The sequence below is a fragment of the Myotis yumanensis genome, unplaced genomic scaffold (assembly GCF_028538775.1).
Source record: "Myotis yumanensis isolate MYYU_CA2020_CCGP unplaced genomic scaffold, mMyoYum1.0.hap1 SCAF_10, whole genome shotgun sequence".
Classification (NCBI taxonomy): Eukaryota; Metazoa; Chordata; class Mammalia; order Chiroptera; family Vespertilionidae; genus Myotis; species Myotis yumanensis.
This window is the reverse complement of record NW_027223761.1, coordinates 30168387-30188295: the sequence shown is the minus strand read 5'-3', so window position 1 is coordinate 30188295 and position 19909 is coordinate 30168387. Positions and strand designations below refer to the sequence as shown.

The 19909-nt window shown below is 44.7% G+C and overlaps 1 protein-coding gene across 1 annotated transcript in view; it reads right to left on the bottom strand.

The window, feature by feature from the left end:
• The window catches only part of SERGEF (secretion regulating guanine nucleotide exchange factor), a 191574-nt gene extending 174477 nt beyond the window's left edge, over positions 1-17097 (bottom strand). Inside the window, 6 exon segments of the mRNA XM_070428210.1 lie at positions 2273-2386; positions 4769-4829; positions 7932-8026; positions 9659-9814; positions 11342-11477; positions 17007-17097. Of these exon segments, the coding sequence (XP_070284311.1) occupies positions 2273-2386; positions 4769-4829; positions 7932-8026; positions 9659-9814; positions 11342-11477; positions 17007-17066 (622 nt within the window). The 5' untranslated portion in view covers positions 17067-17097.
• Between the last annotated feature and the right edge of the window lie 2812 nt (positions 17098-19909).

Here is a 19909-nt window from a genome sequence, read left to right as displayed (position 1 = left end):
TAACGTGGTGGGGAAACTGGTTACCCACCAGTGGGCTGAACAAGTAAGTAAATCTATTGAGGATAAAGGAGCCAGATTTCTCACTATCAGAGAGGAGACGAAAGACACACATATGAAAAGATGGAAGGCTAGCATTGCCCATGCCATACTGGATTGCCATTGGAGAAATCAATGTAGACTCATGGTTTCTAGTAGAGACAGATAAAGTGATAGGGTGTGCGCATGTATAAATATGTGTATTTCCTAGCTCTGTCCACTAAGGGGGCCTAGAAAAATGGCATCTCATACATTTAGCTACTATTGCATGCAGGCACTAAAATACAAACCCAGGCTTCCTAACAACACACAGGCAGAACTAGAATTCAACCTGCCTTCCACCTCTAAACTCAACACTTTCCTCCCTTAATCACACTGCCTTTACTGACAAGGTATAATTCCAATCAACTCTGCTAGAGAAACTCAGTCATTCTGTAACTCTTTTTTTCTGACACTTCTGCTTAATTAACTAGGGTCTTAATAAAATGCCCCTCAACCTTAAAGTATCCTGTGGAATGAGAAAGGGACAAGGCAGACATTTCCTCCGCATTCACCAGAGAAGAAGCGCTGGGCCCCTGGTGGCCAGGTGAGGAGGGACATTCAGGGTCACAGCTCCAGAACTGCTGGTGGTAAAGTAAGGTGGAGGAATAAAAAATGAAAGGCTTTAAGGGCAGGAAGCTGATGACCTGTTCTAAATGTGTCATCAAAAAGTTCCTCCAATTCAACTCTGAATCTAAGCTGTGCCCCAAGCAGATCCTCAAACAGGCTGTTCAAATCAAATATAAGAACAGCATTTCTAATTCCTTCTAAGTTACAGTTCTGTGCTAAAATAGAAAGCAGAATCTTTGGTGTGTGGGAAAGATTGTACAAACAACTCATAACAATACAATATACAGTGCTATCCACACATGAGAAAATATGACAGAGGCAAGAAGAGGGGAAGTCTTTACTTAGAAAGCTGTACCTGAGCTAGGCCTTAAAAATTATCAGGATTTTCCTGGGGGAACAGGAAGGAAAGGAAGAGGTAAAAGTTTGCCCACAGGCACAGAAGAATGAGAAAGCAGGATGCGCCCAGGGAGCAGTAAATACCTTGGTGAGGCAGAAAAAAAATGTTTGGGAAGTTTGAGTTCATGTTCTGAATATTTTCAATGTCATGGGAAGTGGACTGCCTGTCCAGCATCCAGTGCCTCCTTCTCCCTCCCCAACTCAACCCTTCATGTGGCTAACCTCACCACCAGAGAAAGAGGAGAGCCTGTAGGACTTGGGAAAATCAGAATGAACCCAACATCTTATACATCGTCCTCACTGTACCCTTCCTTTTTCTTTCCCCCCTTCCTACCACCTTCTAAAATCCTTCTTTGTTCTGAGCTAGAGGGGAGTAGTTAGAGGTTTCCTGTAAAGGTTTCATTACAGCCAACCATCAGTAGACTGGGTCACAAAGTAAGAGAGTGAGACAGGAAGAGGAAGAAGAAGACATGGTGCTATATAAAGGCCCACAAAGTGAGTGCAGAGCAGAGGGAAAGGAAGGGGGAAGGAAGAGAAAAGAATGAAAATGAGTCCCAGCATGAAAGAGAGAAAAGGAGAAAGTCCTACAGACAACTGGCCAACCAAACACGGACCAACAGACCTGTGGGAAGAGCATTTACTGACTACTCCTCATGTGCCCATGTAGAGAGATTTCCTGCGGGGAACATTCCTGCCTCCCTCTCTGCATTCTCACTGGCTCCTGCTTTCCTTTGGGAGAAGGAAATGGGCAAGTCTTTCTGGGTGCTCCCCTTGGAATGTGCTGCCTGCAGAGAGGGTGCCTCCTCATGTGTTCTCAGCTGTGCTGTCAGCTTAGTGGGCCCGACTCTATGCAGCTGCTCTAGTGACTGGTAGGTAAATTCGACCTGGGATTCAGAATTTAGAGGTTTACTATTGCTACACACTATTCCTTAACACCTAAGCCATGTCTTCCAACCTACCTTTGAATAGTTCTAGAGCTACCGTGTTGATCTCCACATACCTGACTTGCATCTACCTCTCAATGGGTTCCAAACTATGGCAGTGAAGAGAGATGCTTTTATTGGGTCCACAGAAATCCCAACAAGACTAAAAGACCCACCAACAGAGAGAGTTAAGACACAGAGACCAAGAAATACCAAAGCAAAACTCCATTCACCCATTTTCTGCATGCCTGTGGCTCTACTTCTTGACAAAAAATCAATACAGGACTCAGAAGAAATAAAGGCCTTACCTGGCACTCTGCTCGGTTCCTTTGCTGTCAAAAACAGTGGGAGGGTCTGCCCAGGGCATAACCGCCGTCCAGATGATGCCAAACCAGTTCCCCACTGGAACACGATGCCACTTGCTTCCCAATTGAACAGAAGAAGAAAAAAATGCTTATTTGGATAAGACCAGATTGTTCTTTGAACTTCACTGCTATGGAAGGTTCCTAATTCATTCTCAGATAACTCATGCATTATGGAAAAGCTTATTTCTTCAAGGGCCTTATGACTGTCACAGGGATTACCACCAAGCCAATCAAAATCTAATCTTCAGCCTTAGCCATTCTGGCTCAGTGGCTAGAGCATCGGTCTTCGGACTGAAGAGTCCCGGGTTTAATTCCGGTCAAGGGCACATGCTCAGGTTGCAGGCTCGATCCCCAGTAGGGGGTGTTCAGGAGGCAGCTGATCAATAATTCCCTCATCCTTGATGTTTCTATCTCTCCCTCTCCCTTCCTCTCTGAAATCAATAAAAATATTTTAATAATGTTTTCAGAAAGAGTCCTTATCTTTTAGAAATGCATGCAGAAATATTTACAAAATGAGTGGGGGAGGGGAGGACTTACAATTAAGCTAATCAATACATAATAGAAGCTATGGTGCTTTGTAACTGGACAGAAATGTATACATAAGGCTAGCAATTATAGAAAGTTGGTAGGAAAGGGGGGAGTAAACCCATGATAGGCAATTCTCCACCCTGTTAATTTCTAAGAGAAGCTACTGCTTATAAAAGTGTAATTACTACCATACAACTCAGCAATCACACTCCTGGGCATTTATCCCAGAGAAATGAAAATTTATGGTCACATAAAAACTTGTCCACAAATGTTTACAGCTTTATTCTTAATAGCCAAACTCTGGAAGCAACCAGATGTTCTGCAATGGGTGACTGGTTAAGCAAACTGTGGTTGTTAGAGACTGAATTATGTCCCCCGAAAATTCATGTGGAAGCTCTAGCCTGCAATGTGACTGTATTTGGAAATAGGGCCTATAAGGAGGCAATAAAGGTTAAATGAGTCATAAAAGTGAGACCTTAATCTGATAGAACTGGTGTCCTGATAAGTAGAGGAGAGATACCAGTGGTGTTTCTCTGTCCATGTGTGTATAAAGGAAACGCCATGTGAGGACACAGAGAGAAGGCAGCCATCTGCAAGTCAGGAACAGAGGCCTCACCAGAAACCAATTCTCACAGCACCTTGATCTTGGACTTCTCACCTCCATAGCTGTAAGAAAATACATTCCTGTTGTGTGAGCCACCCAGGCTGTGGGATTTTGTCTTGGCAGCCTGAGCTAATACGGTGGTACCTCTATACCATGGAATACTACTCCGCAATAGTACTTGATGCTCAAAACTGGGATGAATCTCTAGGGAATTTTGTTGAGCAAAAGAAATCCAACCCAAGAAAACTGTATACCCTATGATACCATTTATATGATATTCTTGAAGTGACAATATTATAGACATGAGAAACAGAAGAGCGGCTGTCAAGAGCTAAGACGGGAGTGGGGCAAGTAGGAAGTGAGTGTCGCTATAAAGGGTGACAAGCGGTCCTTGTGGTGATGCACCTGTTCTGCATCCTGACTGTACCCAGACATCCTGGTTGTGCTGCTGCACCAGTTACAAAAGATGTTACTACTGGGAGAAGCTGGGAAAAGAGTGCATGAGATCTATCTTATTTCTTATAACTATGTGTGAATCTACAATTATCTCAATAGAAAAACTTAAATGATTTTTATATACAATTAACACTAAGACCACCATCAGCACAGTGCAACACCAGCTTCTTCCTCTCCTCTCCCCACTATACAACTGGACTCACCAAACACTTGAGCCTCAGCTGCCACAGCTGGTTAGGGCTGTCCTTCAGCCCAGGAGTGGGAGCAGAAAAATGAGCAAGGGAGAGAGAAAAGAGTCACTGCTCTTCCACCTGCAACCGTCCCTCTCGACTCATCACCCTCAACCTCACAATCAGCCCTACATCCATCGCCCTCTCACGGTTCAGGAGACAAGCTCATTGAAGCTTTGAAATCAATAGACATTAAAATCCTACTAGTGCCGTCAGAGCCAAGAAAGTGGGCCTTGGAATCCTAGACTCTGACCCCAGCTCTACCTTTTACTACCTTACTCCCTGTGGAATCTTAGGCAAGCACTTTAGCCTCTCTGCACCTCAGTTTCTTCAAACATAAAAATGTAACTCACATCACCGCACAGCTGTGAGGATTAAATGAGTACTGATTAAATCAAGAGAGCCTAGCCCCATGCCTAGAACATAATAAAGAGCTGGAAGTTTATTTCCTTCCTTCCTACCTGCTAAAGTCTTTCCCACATAACTTTGGCCTTACGTCCCTCCCATTAATCACAAGTGCAGCGGAGGAGGACATTGAGTTACTCCTTATAGTTGACTTCTTCTAAAATTCTGTTTCTCCTTATTACACATCTATTTAGAAAATAAAAGCAAAATGATCACCTGTAGCAGCTAACGCATGCCTCAGTCCAGCAGCAATACTAACAACCTCCTCTCTCAGGAGCTGTCAAAACAGAAAAGGATTGAGTCCTCAGAATCATCCATCTCCAAACTGTTATGAAATTGATGCCCAAATGCAATGCAGCATGGCCCGCATTATGTGTCTATTGGTTTAGAGCCCCCATTCATAAACACCTCCACATGCATCCCTAAAAGACAAAAACCTTTTTAATATACCCTATCACAATGCCTCTCACAGATGGAGGGACCTTCAGGTTCATCCAGTACACAATGGTTGGCAAACATTTTCTATAAAGGGCCAGACAGTAAATATTTTAATTTTTATAAATATATTTTTAATATATTTTTATTGATTTCAGAGGGGCAGGGAGAGGGAGATAGAAACATCAATGATGAGAGAGAATCATTGATTGGCTGCCTCCTGCACGCCCCCTACTGGGGATTAAGCCCGCAACCCAAAGGAGCTCTCTGGGATCTTTTTTTTTTTAATCCTCATCCAAGGATACTTTTCCATTGATTTTCAGAGCGAGTGGAAGGGAGGGGGAGAGACACAGAGAAACATCGATGTGAGAGAGACACATTGATTGGTTGCCTGCCACACGTGCCACAACTGGGGCCGGGGGTTAAGCCTGCAACCAATGTACGCATGCCCTTGACCAAAATCAAACCTGGGACCCTCAGTCCGAGGGCCAGTGCTCCCACCCCTGAGCCAAACCAGCTAGGGTGTAAATATTTTAGACCTTGCAGGCCATATGGTTTCTGTCACACTACTCTCCTCTGCCACTATAACATAAAAGCCATAAATAAATGGGTGTGGCTGTGTTCCAATAAAACTTTATTTACCAAGGGTTCTAGTTTGCAGAACTTGGATCTAATCCAATCCCCATCCAACGCCTGCCAAACACCTACTTCCAGACACATGGGCTCACCACCTCCCCAGGCACCTGCTCCATCTGTGCACTGTTCCATTTATCTCCTTAGGTGAAGCCAAACCTAGCTGCTACAGCTTCTGATGATGCTTTCCAAATATGTGAAGGGATGTCCTCTCCGATATGTCTTGGGGTGGTTTTAAAAATAGGTTCTCAGCCCTAGCTGGTTTGGCTCAGGGGTTGGAGCACTGGTCCTCAGACTGAGGATCCCAGGTTTGATTCTGGTCAAGGGCACACGTACCCTGGTTGCAGGCTCAATCCCCGGCCCCAGTCGGGGCACGTGCGGCAGGCAACCAATCAACGTGTCTCTCTCACATCGATGTTTCTCTCTCTCTGTCTCTCTCCCTCCCTCCCACTCTCTCTGAAAATCAAGGGGAAAATATCCTCGGGTGAGGATTAAAAGAAAAAAAAAGATCCCAGAGAGCTCCTCTGCCTCTCCTGCCATGAAAGGACACAGCAGGAAGACAGCTGTCTGTGAACCAGGAGGTGGGCCCTCTCCAGACTCCCAATCTGCTGGTGCCTTGATCTTCCCAGCCTTCAGAACCATGAGAAATAAATGCCTGTTGTTTAAGCCATCCAGTCTATGGTATGTTGTTATAGCAGCCCAAACAGACTAAAGCACCATGGAAACCATGACCCAACTAATACCCCGCAGACCAGCAATTGTAATTCAGCAGATGACAGAAGCAGACCAAGCTCTCTCCCTTGAAAATAGATCTCCCACGCTGAGTCAGAGTTTCAGGAAATTAGATAGGAGTGGAGCAGCTTAGGTGGCAAAACTCATTTTGGATCCCAGCATATTTCTCTTAAAATATTCCACGGTCCTATTATGATCACTTACACTATAAACTGCACCAAAATTTATACATCTTAAGTAAGATGCAATGAAGAGTTCTGAACTAGGGCCAGGAGCCTTGTTCTATACTCAAGCTGTTCAATATGGTAGCCTCTAGCTACGTGTGATTACTGAACAAGTGAAATGTGACTAGATTGAGTAGAGACATAAAAATGTACACCAGAGTTCAACTTAGTATAAAATAAAGAATACAAAATATCTCATGAATAAATGTATATATTAATGACATATGAAGTGAAATGATAATAGTTTGGATACATTGGATTAATTTAAAAGCTATTTAAATTAATTTTGCCTACATACCACAATATGAATAAAACTTGAAAACATCACGTGAAGTGAAAGAAGTCAGATATAAAAAGCCACACATTAAAAAAAAGAAAGGCCACCTATCGTATAATATTTCATTTGTATGAAATGCCCAGAAGAGGCAAATCCATAGAGGTAGATTAGTAGTTGTCAAGGGGAGGGGAAGGAAGAATAAGAAGTGACTGCTATTGGGTGCACAGTTTCTTTCCTGGTAATGAATATGTTCTAAAATTAGATCATGGTGAAGGCTGCACATCTCTGTGAAAATACTAAAAAACACTAAACCATACATTTTTAAAGGGTAAATGCTATGGTATGTAAATTACATCTCAATAAAGTTGTTATTTCAAAAATTAATCTCACCCATTTCTCTTTAATTTTTTTAAATGGTGCTATTAGAAATTTTTAAATTACATATATGGCTCACATTATATTTCTATTAGACAACACTGGCTTATACCATTTGCCTAATTTAGTGTCTATAGATAGGTAAGTCACTTCTATCTGGACCAATTTCTAACATAGTTCCCATGATTACTAATTTTAGAATTATAAAAAGTCATTAATGTCTTTATAAGACATATAATCTTTATTATTTTATTCCACAAAAATGTATAAAGTGTATGAGGATCAACAGAGGGTGTGGTGCCAAAACCGGTTTGGCTCAGTGGATAGAGCATCGGCCTGCGGACTGAGGGGTCCCGGGTTCGATTCCGGTCAAGGGCATGTACCTGGGGTTGCGGGCACATCCCCAGTGGGGGGTGTGCAGGAGGCAGCTGATCGATGTTTCTCTCTCGTCGATGTTTCTAACTCTCTATCTCTCTCCCTTCCTCTCTGTAAAAAATCAATAAAATATATTTAAAAAAAAAAAAAAACAGAGGGTGTGGGGTTTTTTTTCCACTCACAACCTTCATGCCCCCAAGACAACTTTTCCCAGAAAAAACTGTTTTTCAGCTTTCAGGGACCCAGCCCATCTGCGGAGGAATAACTGTAATATCCTGGAAATTCTTTAACAGGACACGGCAAGGTGCATATCAAGTGATGTCCTTACCTCAATGGACTGGGGAACCACACATCTTCCAGGCCCATGAGGAACTCCTAATTGGCCAAAGGAGTTGGATCCACACGATAGAACCTGACCATTTTCTGCAAAATACAAACGCTTAAGTCACCATCTAAGTAGTAAGAGATCTGTGACCAATGGGTAAACACTGAAGGAGCCAAGGGAATGAAAGGAGTGAGGGCCCTGTGCTTCGGCACATTCAAACCATGGTCCCTGCTTTCATTGTTGCTCTAGGAATAAAAACCCTGGGCATGGCTGCCTTACACAGACTATCCCTCACACGGCCAACTATGACAGATTAGCTGTGTGGAACACAGCCCAGGGCCCACTGTGCGATAGAAGGATACTTATTCCCCACTTTTCATGTTTCCATGTAACACAATTTCCATTATTTTAACACTTCAGACCTTTCTCCTTGCCTTTCCCATACTCACCGCTTTCTAGCGGACGAGGGGTAACCTAACCAGTTGGTGAGTTTGGGAGAAGGAAAGAACAGAACACGTGTGGCTTGGCACCTTCCTCGCAGGCACTCTGGGCTGACACATAGTAAGGGTTTCCACTGTGGGAAAGGCCTAGAGTTTTGGGGATAAATTTGGATCAAAGAACCGCTTGGCCTGACAATGAACCCTGTCCTCCAAATTAGCCTTTATCAGTAAAAAGCCAATAGTTTGATCTCCACCTGTCTCTATACCTTTTTCACAATTGGTTCCAAATGTGAAAGGAAACAGAGTGTTATCTATGACTCCCTAAAACCAAAACACGGGCCCATATTGAGCACTTCATAAATGATAGCTATTATTTAGATTCTAGTAATTACTACCATAGTCAACACACAGTACGGAACCCCTCCATAGAAGAGAGATGGAGACACCCTAGCAGGGCTGTAATGACGGGACAAGAGTTCACCAGAGAGACAAGAGAGGGGCTGTCCCAGGCAGAGAACAACATGTACCATTCGGTATTCGGTTTTTGATCAGCAGTTGGTTGAATCCACAGATGTGAAACCTGCGGATACAGAGAACCAACTGTATTCTATTAACTCTTAGCCCCTATCCCTCTACATCCTATTCTGCTATCTGGCTTCACAGAAACAGAACAGTTCTGTCCAATCATATTCATATTTTGCAAGGGGAAAGCTACCATCACTGTTGTGACAACTACAGCGTTCCCCTGTGAGTAACCGCAGCTGGCACTCCTGCCCACCTAGCCCAGCCGTGAAACTATCATAAACTTCTGGTACAGGAAGTGGCCACCAAAGGTGATCTATTTCATTCCCCAGTCTCTGGCAAAGGTTTACCAGCTCAGCCCTAGCAGGTTTGGCTCAGTGGATAGAGCATCAACATGCAGACTGAAGGGTCCTGGGTTCGATTCCGGTCAAGGGCACATGCCTGGGTTGCGGACTCGATCCCCAGGAGGGGGGTGCAGGAGGCAGCCAATCAATAATTCTCTCTCATCACTAATGTTTCTCTCCCTCTCCTTTCCTCTCTGAAATCAATAAAAATATATATATTTTTTAAAAGTTTTCCTGCCCAAAGTTTTACTGTTTAAACTCTCCTTGCAAAAGACACCTCATAACTTTCTTTGACTACCACAGAGAACATTTGTGTGTATGTTTTAAACCCAAAGAGGCTTTCATTTAATCAGCATCACCACCATTGTGCTCTTCTCACTCAAAGCCTTTGTGGTGACAAAGATTCCCCTAGCAGTGAACTCACCTGTGAGAATAATGGTAAAGTCCCAGCCACAGGCCACCTGTTGGATGGGACAGCCAATGAGGGATTTGCAGGGTGTAAAATACAGGACATCCTCCGTGTGACCAAGCCCCAACTGCCCATCTTTGTTCAGGCCACAAACGAAAAGGCTTCCTCCATCTGTAAAATACAAAGGCTTTGGTGATAGTGTGCACAGGGGAAATTACAACTGCCAAAGATCTTTTCCCACCCACATTAATAAGCCAGGTATATTAATGTGCACTGAACCAAATGGCACTAGGCCAAGGGACTCAAATCTAGTATCTAAATGGAAACTCCAAGTGCTAGAGTAGTGGCCAACTAATCACCAAATTGAGCACCTGCTGTAACAGTAAAGCCAAATCTATTCTGCACTTGGACAGTGCCAAATATTGTTCTAAGAGGTTTCTGTGTGGGGCCAACTAATCCTTCAAGCACAGGGCCTAGGGCCCACAATACTTTTAGAGGCCCACAAAAAATGTTTTAATTTTAAATTCTTTTAAAATCAGAAAAACTGCAGCTGGTGTGGCTCAATGGTTGAGCAATGGCCTATGAACCAGGAGATCAGAGTTTGATTCCCAGTCAGGGCACATACCTGGGTTGCAGGCTTGATCCCCAGTGGGGGCCATGCAAGAGGCAGCTAATCAATGATTCTCTCTCACCACTGATGTTTCTCTCTCCCTCCCTCTCCCTTCCTCTCTGAAATCACTAAAAATATACTGTAAAAAAATAAAAACAGAAAAATAAATGTAATAATAATGAATATATAATACTAAAACTAGCCTGGATTATATTAATCTTTACATCAATACAGCTGTAAAATATAATTTTTAATATTTCTTTATGGGTCCAAAAGTGCCAAGGACCCATAAAATGCAGCCGTTAATTCATTGGTTCTTTTTATCCACCATTAGTATCCCCATGGAATAGACAAGAAACTGACACAGAGGAATTAAGTAATTTCTCTAAGGCAGTGGTCGGCAAACTGGCCCCTTGAGTGTGGCTCTTCCACAAAATACAACGTGCGGGCGCACACGTACAGTGAGACTGAAACTTCGTGGCCCATGCCACGGGGCCAAAGAGCCGCATGTGGCTCACGAGCCACGGTTTGCCAACCACTGCTGTAAGACCATACAGATAACAAATAACAGAACCAGGACTTAAACCCAGAGTTTGCGTTTTTCACCAGGATGCACTATGTCCTCTTTCACAATGTTGTAGCACTTGTAGTACTTGTGAAGTTCTATCCTAGTTATTTCAAGGGAAATTAAGGAAAATGCAAAGTTCTTGCTCTCAAGGAATATACAAGCTAATTGCAGACTCCTAACTCATAAGCAAAAGTTAAGTAGCAATCTATGGTATAAAATGTGACATATTTTACAACTCTGCCACGAATATGTCTTATAATCTTAAGCAATCAGTTTTCTTCTTTGAGCCTCATTTGTGTAATGAGATAGGAAGAGGGGGAGGGAGGTGGGAGTTTCAGGAGAGCCCAAATCTCTGAAGTTCTTTCAGCTCTAACAATCTAGGATTCTCTGATAACAACTTGGCTCTTTTACCAAAATGATTTCCTCTGCAAAATACAAAAGGTTGAAAGATGGTAATATAACATCCTAGGGGGAAATGTCTAAGAAAACAAGGGGCTATGTACTCTTGAAAGAAAGTTACCTGTGACAACAGCAGAGTGGCCCCCTCCTCCTGCGATCCTCCTGACACACACAGGTTTACAGAAGTCATTCAGTTGCTGGGGCAAAAACACATCTTCCTTATGGCCAAGGCCAAGTTGCCCATAGCTATTTGCACCCTAGAAATAAAATAAACCAAGGATGAAAAAAGTATGAGAACCCCTTTATTTACCTGGCTCTGCCTTTCTCACCCCAACAACATCTCAGAGTCTATATACAAATGAGGTTTTAATAAGCTCATTCTTAAGAGGCTATTATATGCAACCCACACTTAGAAGGCAGCTCCATCCCCAGAACACCATGCTTGCCAGGTGAGAGGAGCCCTTAGCATCCCCAGTTTATCCAATGATACTCCTCACCTTCCCCTTCCAATGCCCCAGCTCCCCTATGTTGCTTTTGAGGACAACATGGGAGTTCCTTCTGATAAAATCGAATTACCTGGGATGGCTAAGAAAAGAAATAATGAAGGGAAATAGAAACAAAGTGCTAGGACTATTTCTTGTCCCTTCTCCCCATGTCCCACTGGGAAAACCAGTAATGACTCTCTGTAATCAAAGTTAGCTAAGAATTTTGTGCCCTCAAGCAGGGCATGTCATTGTTATTTCATCTGTACTATGTGTACCGGTTAATAATGGCGGATTTTGTAATCAAAGAAAAGACGATAATTTCAAGAGAAACATCAAAAGTGCTTTATTCAAAGTAATGTCCATCGCTAGCTACACATTTCCCCCATCTTTCAGGTAATCTGATTCCGTCCCAACAGAACTTTTCTTGTTTTGAGGCAAACCGTTCAGAGACCCAATTTTCCACTTCTTTGTATGTTTTGAAGTGCTGCTCAGAAAGTGCATGTGCCATCAATCGGAACAAGTGGTAATCTGAAGGAGCAAGGTCTGGTGAATACAACGGGTGGGTTAATACTTCCCAGGCTAGATCTTTTAACGTGTCTTTAACTGGTTTTGAAGTGTGTGATGGTGTGTCATTATGAAGAAAAATTACTTTGCCATGTCTTCTGGCACATTCTGGTCGTTTCACAATCAAAGCGTGGTTCAACTTAATTATTTGTTGTTGGTAGCGATCAGTATTAAGGGTTTCACCTGGTTTTAGAAGCTCATAATACACCACACCTTCCTGATCCCACCAAACGCAGAGTATTGTCTTCTTTCCAAAGCGATTTGGCCTTGCAGTCAATGTTGATGGTTGACTTGGATCAACCCATGATTTTGTGCATTTGGGATTCTCAAAATAAATCCACTTTTCATCACCAGTCACAATTCGATGCAAAAAAAGACTTTATTTAGTGCCGTTGAAGCACCATTTTACTGATGACCTCATTTGTCTTTCGTTCAGTTGATGTGGCACCCATTTTCCTTCCTTTAAAATCTTTTCCATTGCTTGTAAATGATCGGAAATTGTTTGCTGAGCAACATTTACTCTTTTTGCAAGTTGTTTTTGAATTTGACATACATCTTCATCCAATAATGCTTGTAATTGTTGGTCTTCAAACCTTTTCAGTTGACCTGGTCGTTCTTTGTCTTTCATATCGAAATCATCACTTTTAAAGTGTTTACACCAGCATTCACAAGTATCTTGAAATGGAGCACGTTCACCATAAGCTTCCCGAAGTATTCAGCAGCACTTTTCTTCAAAATAATTAAAACTTCCCGCTAATGCTCTTTTTTTGGCACGAAACTCGACATTTTTAAGCGTAAAAATATCTATGATGTTAACACCTTCAGCAAATTTGAATTATGAAGTTTTGAAGCTTGCTGTCAATACAACAAAATAGCATATATATCAACATATGTGTAACTCCATCTATTGAAAAAAATCCGCATTATTAACTGGTACACCTAGTATGTGAAAGAGGGTGGCAATGATCTCTAAGGGCATTTCCTAGTACTATGCTCTGTGACTCTAAGATTCACATGGTGAGATCCCTGTAAGGGGACAATATGTCTATCATTATTATACAGTAAAGGTCCACAATCCCTAATCTGAAACCCTTGCAGCCAGATACGTTTCAGATCAGAATTTCACGGACTGTAGAAAAGTAATACATACATCATAAACTCTTCTGCAAGGTACAGGAGCAGCACCCCATAAACAACAGTATTATTCCTACAGTAAATGGTACACATACTCAGAGTAAGTAGACAAAGACTATAAACAGCCTATGTCAGGTCAGTTTGGGGCGTTCAGAGCTTTTTGTTTTCGAAATTGAAGAGAATGGATGGTGGATCTGCTGAGAGAATCTAATTAAGATTTCAGGAATCCTTATAATTTCTCCAGGTATCTGCTTCTGGCTAGTTCTTCCTAGAGATGAGTAATAAAATCTTTAAAATGTGTTTGTTTTTAAAATGCCTGAATGAGCAAAAGTGATTTAAAACAACTAGCCAGTTTGGCTCAGTGGATAGAATGTCGGCCTGCAGACTGGAGAGGCCCGGGTTCGATTCTGGTCAAGGGCACATGCCGGGGTTGCAGGCAAGATCCCCAGTAGGGGGTAGGCAGGAGGCAGCCCATTGATGGTTCTCTCATCATTGATGTTTCTATCTCTCTCTGTTTTTAAAAAATAAAACTACAAAACATACATACATACATAAAAACAAACTCCTGCCCCATGTGATCTCTTCCCCAGTCATCCTGGGGTGCAAGGACTCCATGCTGGAAAAGCAAGCCATGGCAGGGACACAGGTCCCAGAGGCCCTCAGGGGCAAATTAGCTACCGATTACTGAGTGCTTCTCCCTGTGCTGGGCAATCACCTTTAACTCTCACAACAGAGGAGATGGGTATTGTCGTTCTCATTGTACAGATGAAGAAACTAAGGCTCAGAGAGATTAAGAAATTTCCCATAGTCACATAGCTGGGTAGGCAACTTTGTCTCTAAGAATAAAGAAAAAAAAATTATATACACACACACACACACACACACACACACACACATACATCCTATATAATAAAAGCCTAATATGCAAATTGACCAAAGGGCAGAAAGACCAGTTGCCACGATGCGCACTGACCACCAGGGGCAGACACTCAATGCAGGAGCTGCTTCCTGGTGGTCAGTGTGCTCCTACAGGGGGAGCACCACTCAGCCAGTGGTAAGGAGCAGTGAGCAGGTGGGCAGTAAGGAGCAAGGGGTCCTGGACTGCGAGAGGGCACAAGCCAGGCTGAGGGGACACCCCCCCCCCCCAGTGCACAAAGATTGTGCACCGGGCCTCTAAAATATATATATATATATATATATATATATATATATATATATATGTATATGTGTGTGTGTGTGGGGGTGTGTGTGTGTGTGTGTGTGTATATATATATACACACACACACCCACACACACATATATATATATATATATATATATATAAATATAAATATGATGAACCTGCTCAGAGCTTACCTGGCAAGAGGCTGACTGTATGACCCTATCTAACATAGTATCCCTATCACTTTTTCTTGCTTTCTTTTTCTTCACAGCACTGCCTGACATAACATTATATATGTTTATGTGTTTACTGTCTACCACCTAAAAAGTAAACTTCATGAAGGTAGGAACTTTATTTTGCTCACTGCTATTTCCCCTGCATCTGAATCTATGCCGGCCCAGAAAAGGTGTGCATATATTTTATAATGAATGAATATAAGACCCTATGAGTCCCTACCTAGGAAAGATCAAATGCTTGCACAGGGTGACGTGGAGGGCGTATGCACAGGATTTCTCCATTAGCCCTGAGTTCTCATGGCTGCCCCATGACCCGGATTACAGGCTGCTGAACAGAAAGTCAGACGCTGGCATTATGGAATTCAAATTACGATACCAAATTTTTGTAATGCAACAGGAGGCCCTAAATCCATGATAAAGCAAAGCAAAATGAAATTTTAATACAACCTATTACAGCTCTATTTGCCTTCAGGCAAAACACACACACACACACACAACTCCAAGGAGGTCAAGAGTCCCTGGGATGGCTAAGAAAAGAAATAATAAGAGACTGACTTGTGTTCCCCTAAAATTCATTTGTTGAAGCCCTAACCGCCAGGAGCTCAGAATGGAACTAGACTTGGAGACAGGGCTTTTCAAAGACAATGAAGGTTAAATGAGGTCATAACCATGTGGCCCGACACCAGTATGACTGGTGTTCTTAGAAGAAACACAGGGATGCTCTTGCACAGAGAAAAATCCCTGAGGACACAGCAAGAAGGCTGCCGTCGCTAAGCAAGAGACAGGCCTCACAAGAACATAAACCTGTTCACACCTTGATCTTAGACTTCTGACCTCCAGAACGGTGAGAAAATAAATGTCCATGGTTTCAGCCCCCCAACCGGTGGCATTTTGTTATGGCAGCCTTAGCAAACTAATACACAGATAGCGCAGCTGGAAGAACACACCATCAGGTCTCCAAGCACGGCGGTGGGGTTAGGTGCAACAGCCTTTTTGTTTCCGTACAGACAAGGCCACAGCTGAAAGGCTTTTTCTGCCAGATGTTTCCTCTGTCCACACCCCGTCTCTGGCCAGGGAAAAGCCAGAGACACCACCCACCCCAGGCACACATTCAATCTCAACTCCACCACCAGGTCAAGTTCTCACCTCAAAGATACTCAGACAGCCCGACTACTCAGGCCACACCACACTCCCCCTTCTGCGAGTCTGCGGCTGACATTCAACAAGTGTTCCTTGTACTGATAATTAGTTTTTAAATTAGCGAACATATACTGGTTTTCACAGCAATATAGGTATCTCCCCACCCACACCCCCCAACCCCCACCCCAAGCGTTAAGTCTTTCACTCGTGTTTTTCCCAAAAGACCAGCCCAGGGGTCACATACAACAGGTATTAGTCAACAGATATTTACTGAGCCCCTTGCCACGTGCCAGGCACCGTGAACAAGACAGGCTCAGCACCCACCGTGACGACGCTGACGTTCTAGCCAAGGAGGCTGACATCCACAGATGACACACGGCATGAACACCGGGACACACGTTATGAGGAACTAAGACACCGCGTCTGCCTGCTCCCGGGCATCCGGCGGAGGACCTGCCACGCACGCCTCTCCCCCCGCCAGGACATAAAACGGGACCCTGTCTCTCCGGGCGCCAGTCAAACCCGGACCGCGCAGACCCCCCCGCCCCCGACACGGGCAGGCGCCGGCCACAGCAGAACAGCAGCGACGGTGCAGGGTCTCTGCCTTTGTGCGCCGCCACACTCCGCAGGCCGCACTCGGAAGGAGGCTCCCGCCAGGCTGGGGCGGAGCTGGGGACGGCCCGGTCCTCCGGGCCAGGCAGGGTGCGGGGCCCCGGTGACCCACAGGCTCCGAGACGGGTGATCCTGTCTTCGGGGCCATCCCCGCCGTCTGTCCCGGAGCTCAGGCAGAACCAGACGCTCTGCCCCGGGGGCAGGTCCTTCCCACTGAGCCGCAGGCCCTCCGGTCTGACCCCACCGGCCAGCAGGCCCCCTCAGTCACGCCGCGAAGACCCTTCCCTCCGCCCTCTCCTCTTCCGCCCCCGGCCCAGGATCCTCCAACCGAGGCAGCGCCGGGCTCGAATCTCCGCCGCCCAGCCCCGGACCGCCCACGCGGAGCCCGGGAGCTCCCCGCCTCCGCGCGCCCCTCAGTCCCAGCCGCCCCGGCGCGGGGGCGGAGTCACGCACCCAGGCGAAGAGCGCGGCGGGAGCAGAGGTGGCATCGGAGGAGCTGGGTTCGAGCTCCATGCGGGTCCGTTCTACCGACGCTTCCGGGCGGGGCCGGCGCGGGGCCGGAGGGGGCGGGGCGGGGCGGGGCGGGGCCGGCGCGGGGGGCGGGGCCAGAGGGGGCGGGGGCGGGGGCGGTGCGGGGAGGAGGCGGGGGCGGGGCCGGCGGGCTGCACCTTGCAGCGGGGAATCCGGAGCCCGCGAGAGCCTAACAACAGCCTCCCAAGCTGCCTCCCAAGCTGCCTCCAGGTGGCCGGGCCGCGCGCTATGACCGTCTCCGCCCTCGGTCTCCAGTTTTGCAGGGTCTCTCTTTGCCTTTACATATATATATTATATATATATGTAATATATATATAATATATATTATATATTATATATATGTAATATATATAATATATATTATATATATTACTTATATATGTAATATATATTATATATATAATATATTTTCTTTTTTATTGATTTCAGAGAGGAGGGAAGAGAAACACCAATGATGAGAATCATTGATCACCTGCCTCCTGCACGCCCCCTACTGAGGATCGAGCCCACAACCCAGGCATGTGCCCTTGACCGGAATCGAACCTGGGACCCTTCAGTCCACAGGCGGACCTCGACGCTCTATCCACTGAGCCAAACCAGCCAAGCCTTTGCCTTTATTTTTAGTAATAATTCTGCACACTGCACCACACTCCTTCACATTTTTATCCCCTTGGAGTCCCACGACAGCCCAAAGGGACTAACATGGTATCACCATTTGATGGGGAAGGAAGTGAGCCTGGGAAGCAGTGGGAAGAGTCCTGCCTCAGGGTCTTAGGCGGAACTCGGAACGTTGGGCCTGCTTTGGGGCGCATTTGCAAAATTTAAGGGAGGGTAGATGAGGGTAGAGTCTTATATCGCTGGGCTGGTGTCGACCTCAGTGCCTGGTAGGTATCCGGAATTTACAATGAGGAGCCTGGTTTGGGGACTCCTGCTGGGGCAGCCTTCTGACTCTCAGTGCTCTGAGCATGGTCCTGCCCTGATTCTGATCATCAATACTGGGTAATTTTCATCCAACAAAGATTTTCACATAAAATGGCTTTTATCAGACATCCTCATACACTTTTGGTGGAAGCTAAATAAGCACAAATTTCCTGAAGGAAATCTGGCAATGCATATTAGGAATATGAAGATAGATATTTACCCAGTAATTCCACATCTGATAATTTATCACAAGAAAATAATCAGAGTTGTGCATAAAGACTTAAACTGCAAGTTATGCCCTAGCCAGTTTGGCTCAGTGGATAGAGAGAGCGTCGGCCTGTGTACTGAAGCGTCCTGGTTCAATTCTGGTCAGGGGCACAGGCCTGGGTTGCGGGCTTGATCCCCAGTAGGGGGTGTACAGGAGGCAACCGATTAATATTTTAAACTGCAGGTTATTCTTGCAGTTTAAAATGTTTTTTCTCTTAAATTTATTGGGGTAACTTTGGATAATAACATATATTTTAGGTGTACAACTTTATAATATAACATCTGTATACTCTATTGTGTGCTCACCCTTAAAGTATTTTTTAAAAATATTTTATAGAGAGGCAAAGCAGCTCTTTGTTCTCAGGGGAACTTGATGTGCAAAAACTATACCATGTTTGCTGATTGTTTTATATGATTGGCCTTTTTTGTTCTGACAATTCCTTTCAAGCATGTGTAATAGGACATAAAAATAGGACCCCTTTCTTGTCTCGGTTTTGGCTGAACCCTCAAGTCAATAATTGCTAATTACTCCCACATTATAAAGTGAGGTACAAGACCACCAAAGCATAACTTGTGAAGGAGGTGTCTAGAAACCAGTGCATGACATCCAGTCTATGAAAGAGTTGGAGAGGATGAGAAGGAATTCTGGTAGAATATGTGGCAATAGTTGTCAATGTGCTCTGAGCCCACACTCATCTCATGTTTAGAGAAAGGCAGCCCTCAGCAGGGCTACTTAGAGACCTTGGTCTGTATCCCTCCAGACTGGCACCCAAAACAGGCTGCTGTGCAATTTGTGCTGAGAAATTCAAGGTGGATGGTCAGACAACTGATCTGATAGTTGAGCAAAGAGACATTGATGCTTTGAAGAGGTCTTTCAAGTCCAGTTTTTCATGATAAAGAATGTCTGAGTATCTGCCATGTGAGTGTTTTCCATGCATGAACAATAGTCTTAGACCCCATCCCAGGGAATTCTGGAGGGCTGGAGTGATACTCCAAGAGAGTTGACCACTAGATTCTTTTTTTAAAAAATATACTTTATTGGTTTTTTTACAGAGAGGAAGGGAGAAGGATAGAGTTAGAAACATCAATGAGAGAGAAACATCGATCAGCTGCCTCCTGCACACTCCCTACTGGGGATGTGCCCGAAACCAAGGCACATGCCCTTGACCAAAATCGAACCTGGGAACCTTGAGTCTGCAGGCCGACGCTCTATCCACTGAGCCAAATGGATTAGGGCATGACCACTAGATTCTTAGAGACTCAGGGAGAAGAGTTCAACAGCCCAGACAGAGAGGTACATTTACCCACATCAAGAGATTCCAAGAAATAAGGTGGGAAGGGCTTCCAAAACTCCCACAGAGAACGGGTCAGCACTAAATATTTACCAAGTGTACAAAGCACTGATGCCAACTCACAACAGTATCAGACAAAAAAAAAATTCTACTCCTTACCTCTCCTTTTCATCGCCATTCCCAAACCCTGCAGGAGCCAGAGGCATCCTAGAGTGGGGAAGGAGGAGCAAGAAAATAAAGAAGCAAGGCACAGTACGTTCACCATCGGGTGATGGGAACCTGACAGCCGGGGGAGGGACTGAGAGGTCAGCCGGTCCTGCCCCTTCGCTGGCCCCACCCCCGCCA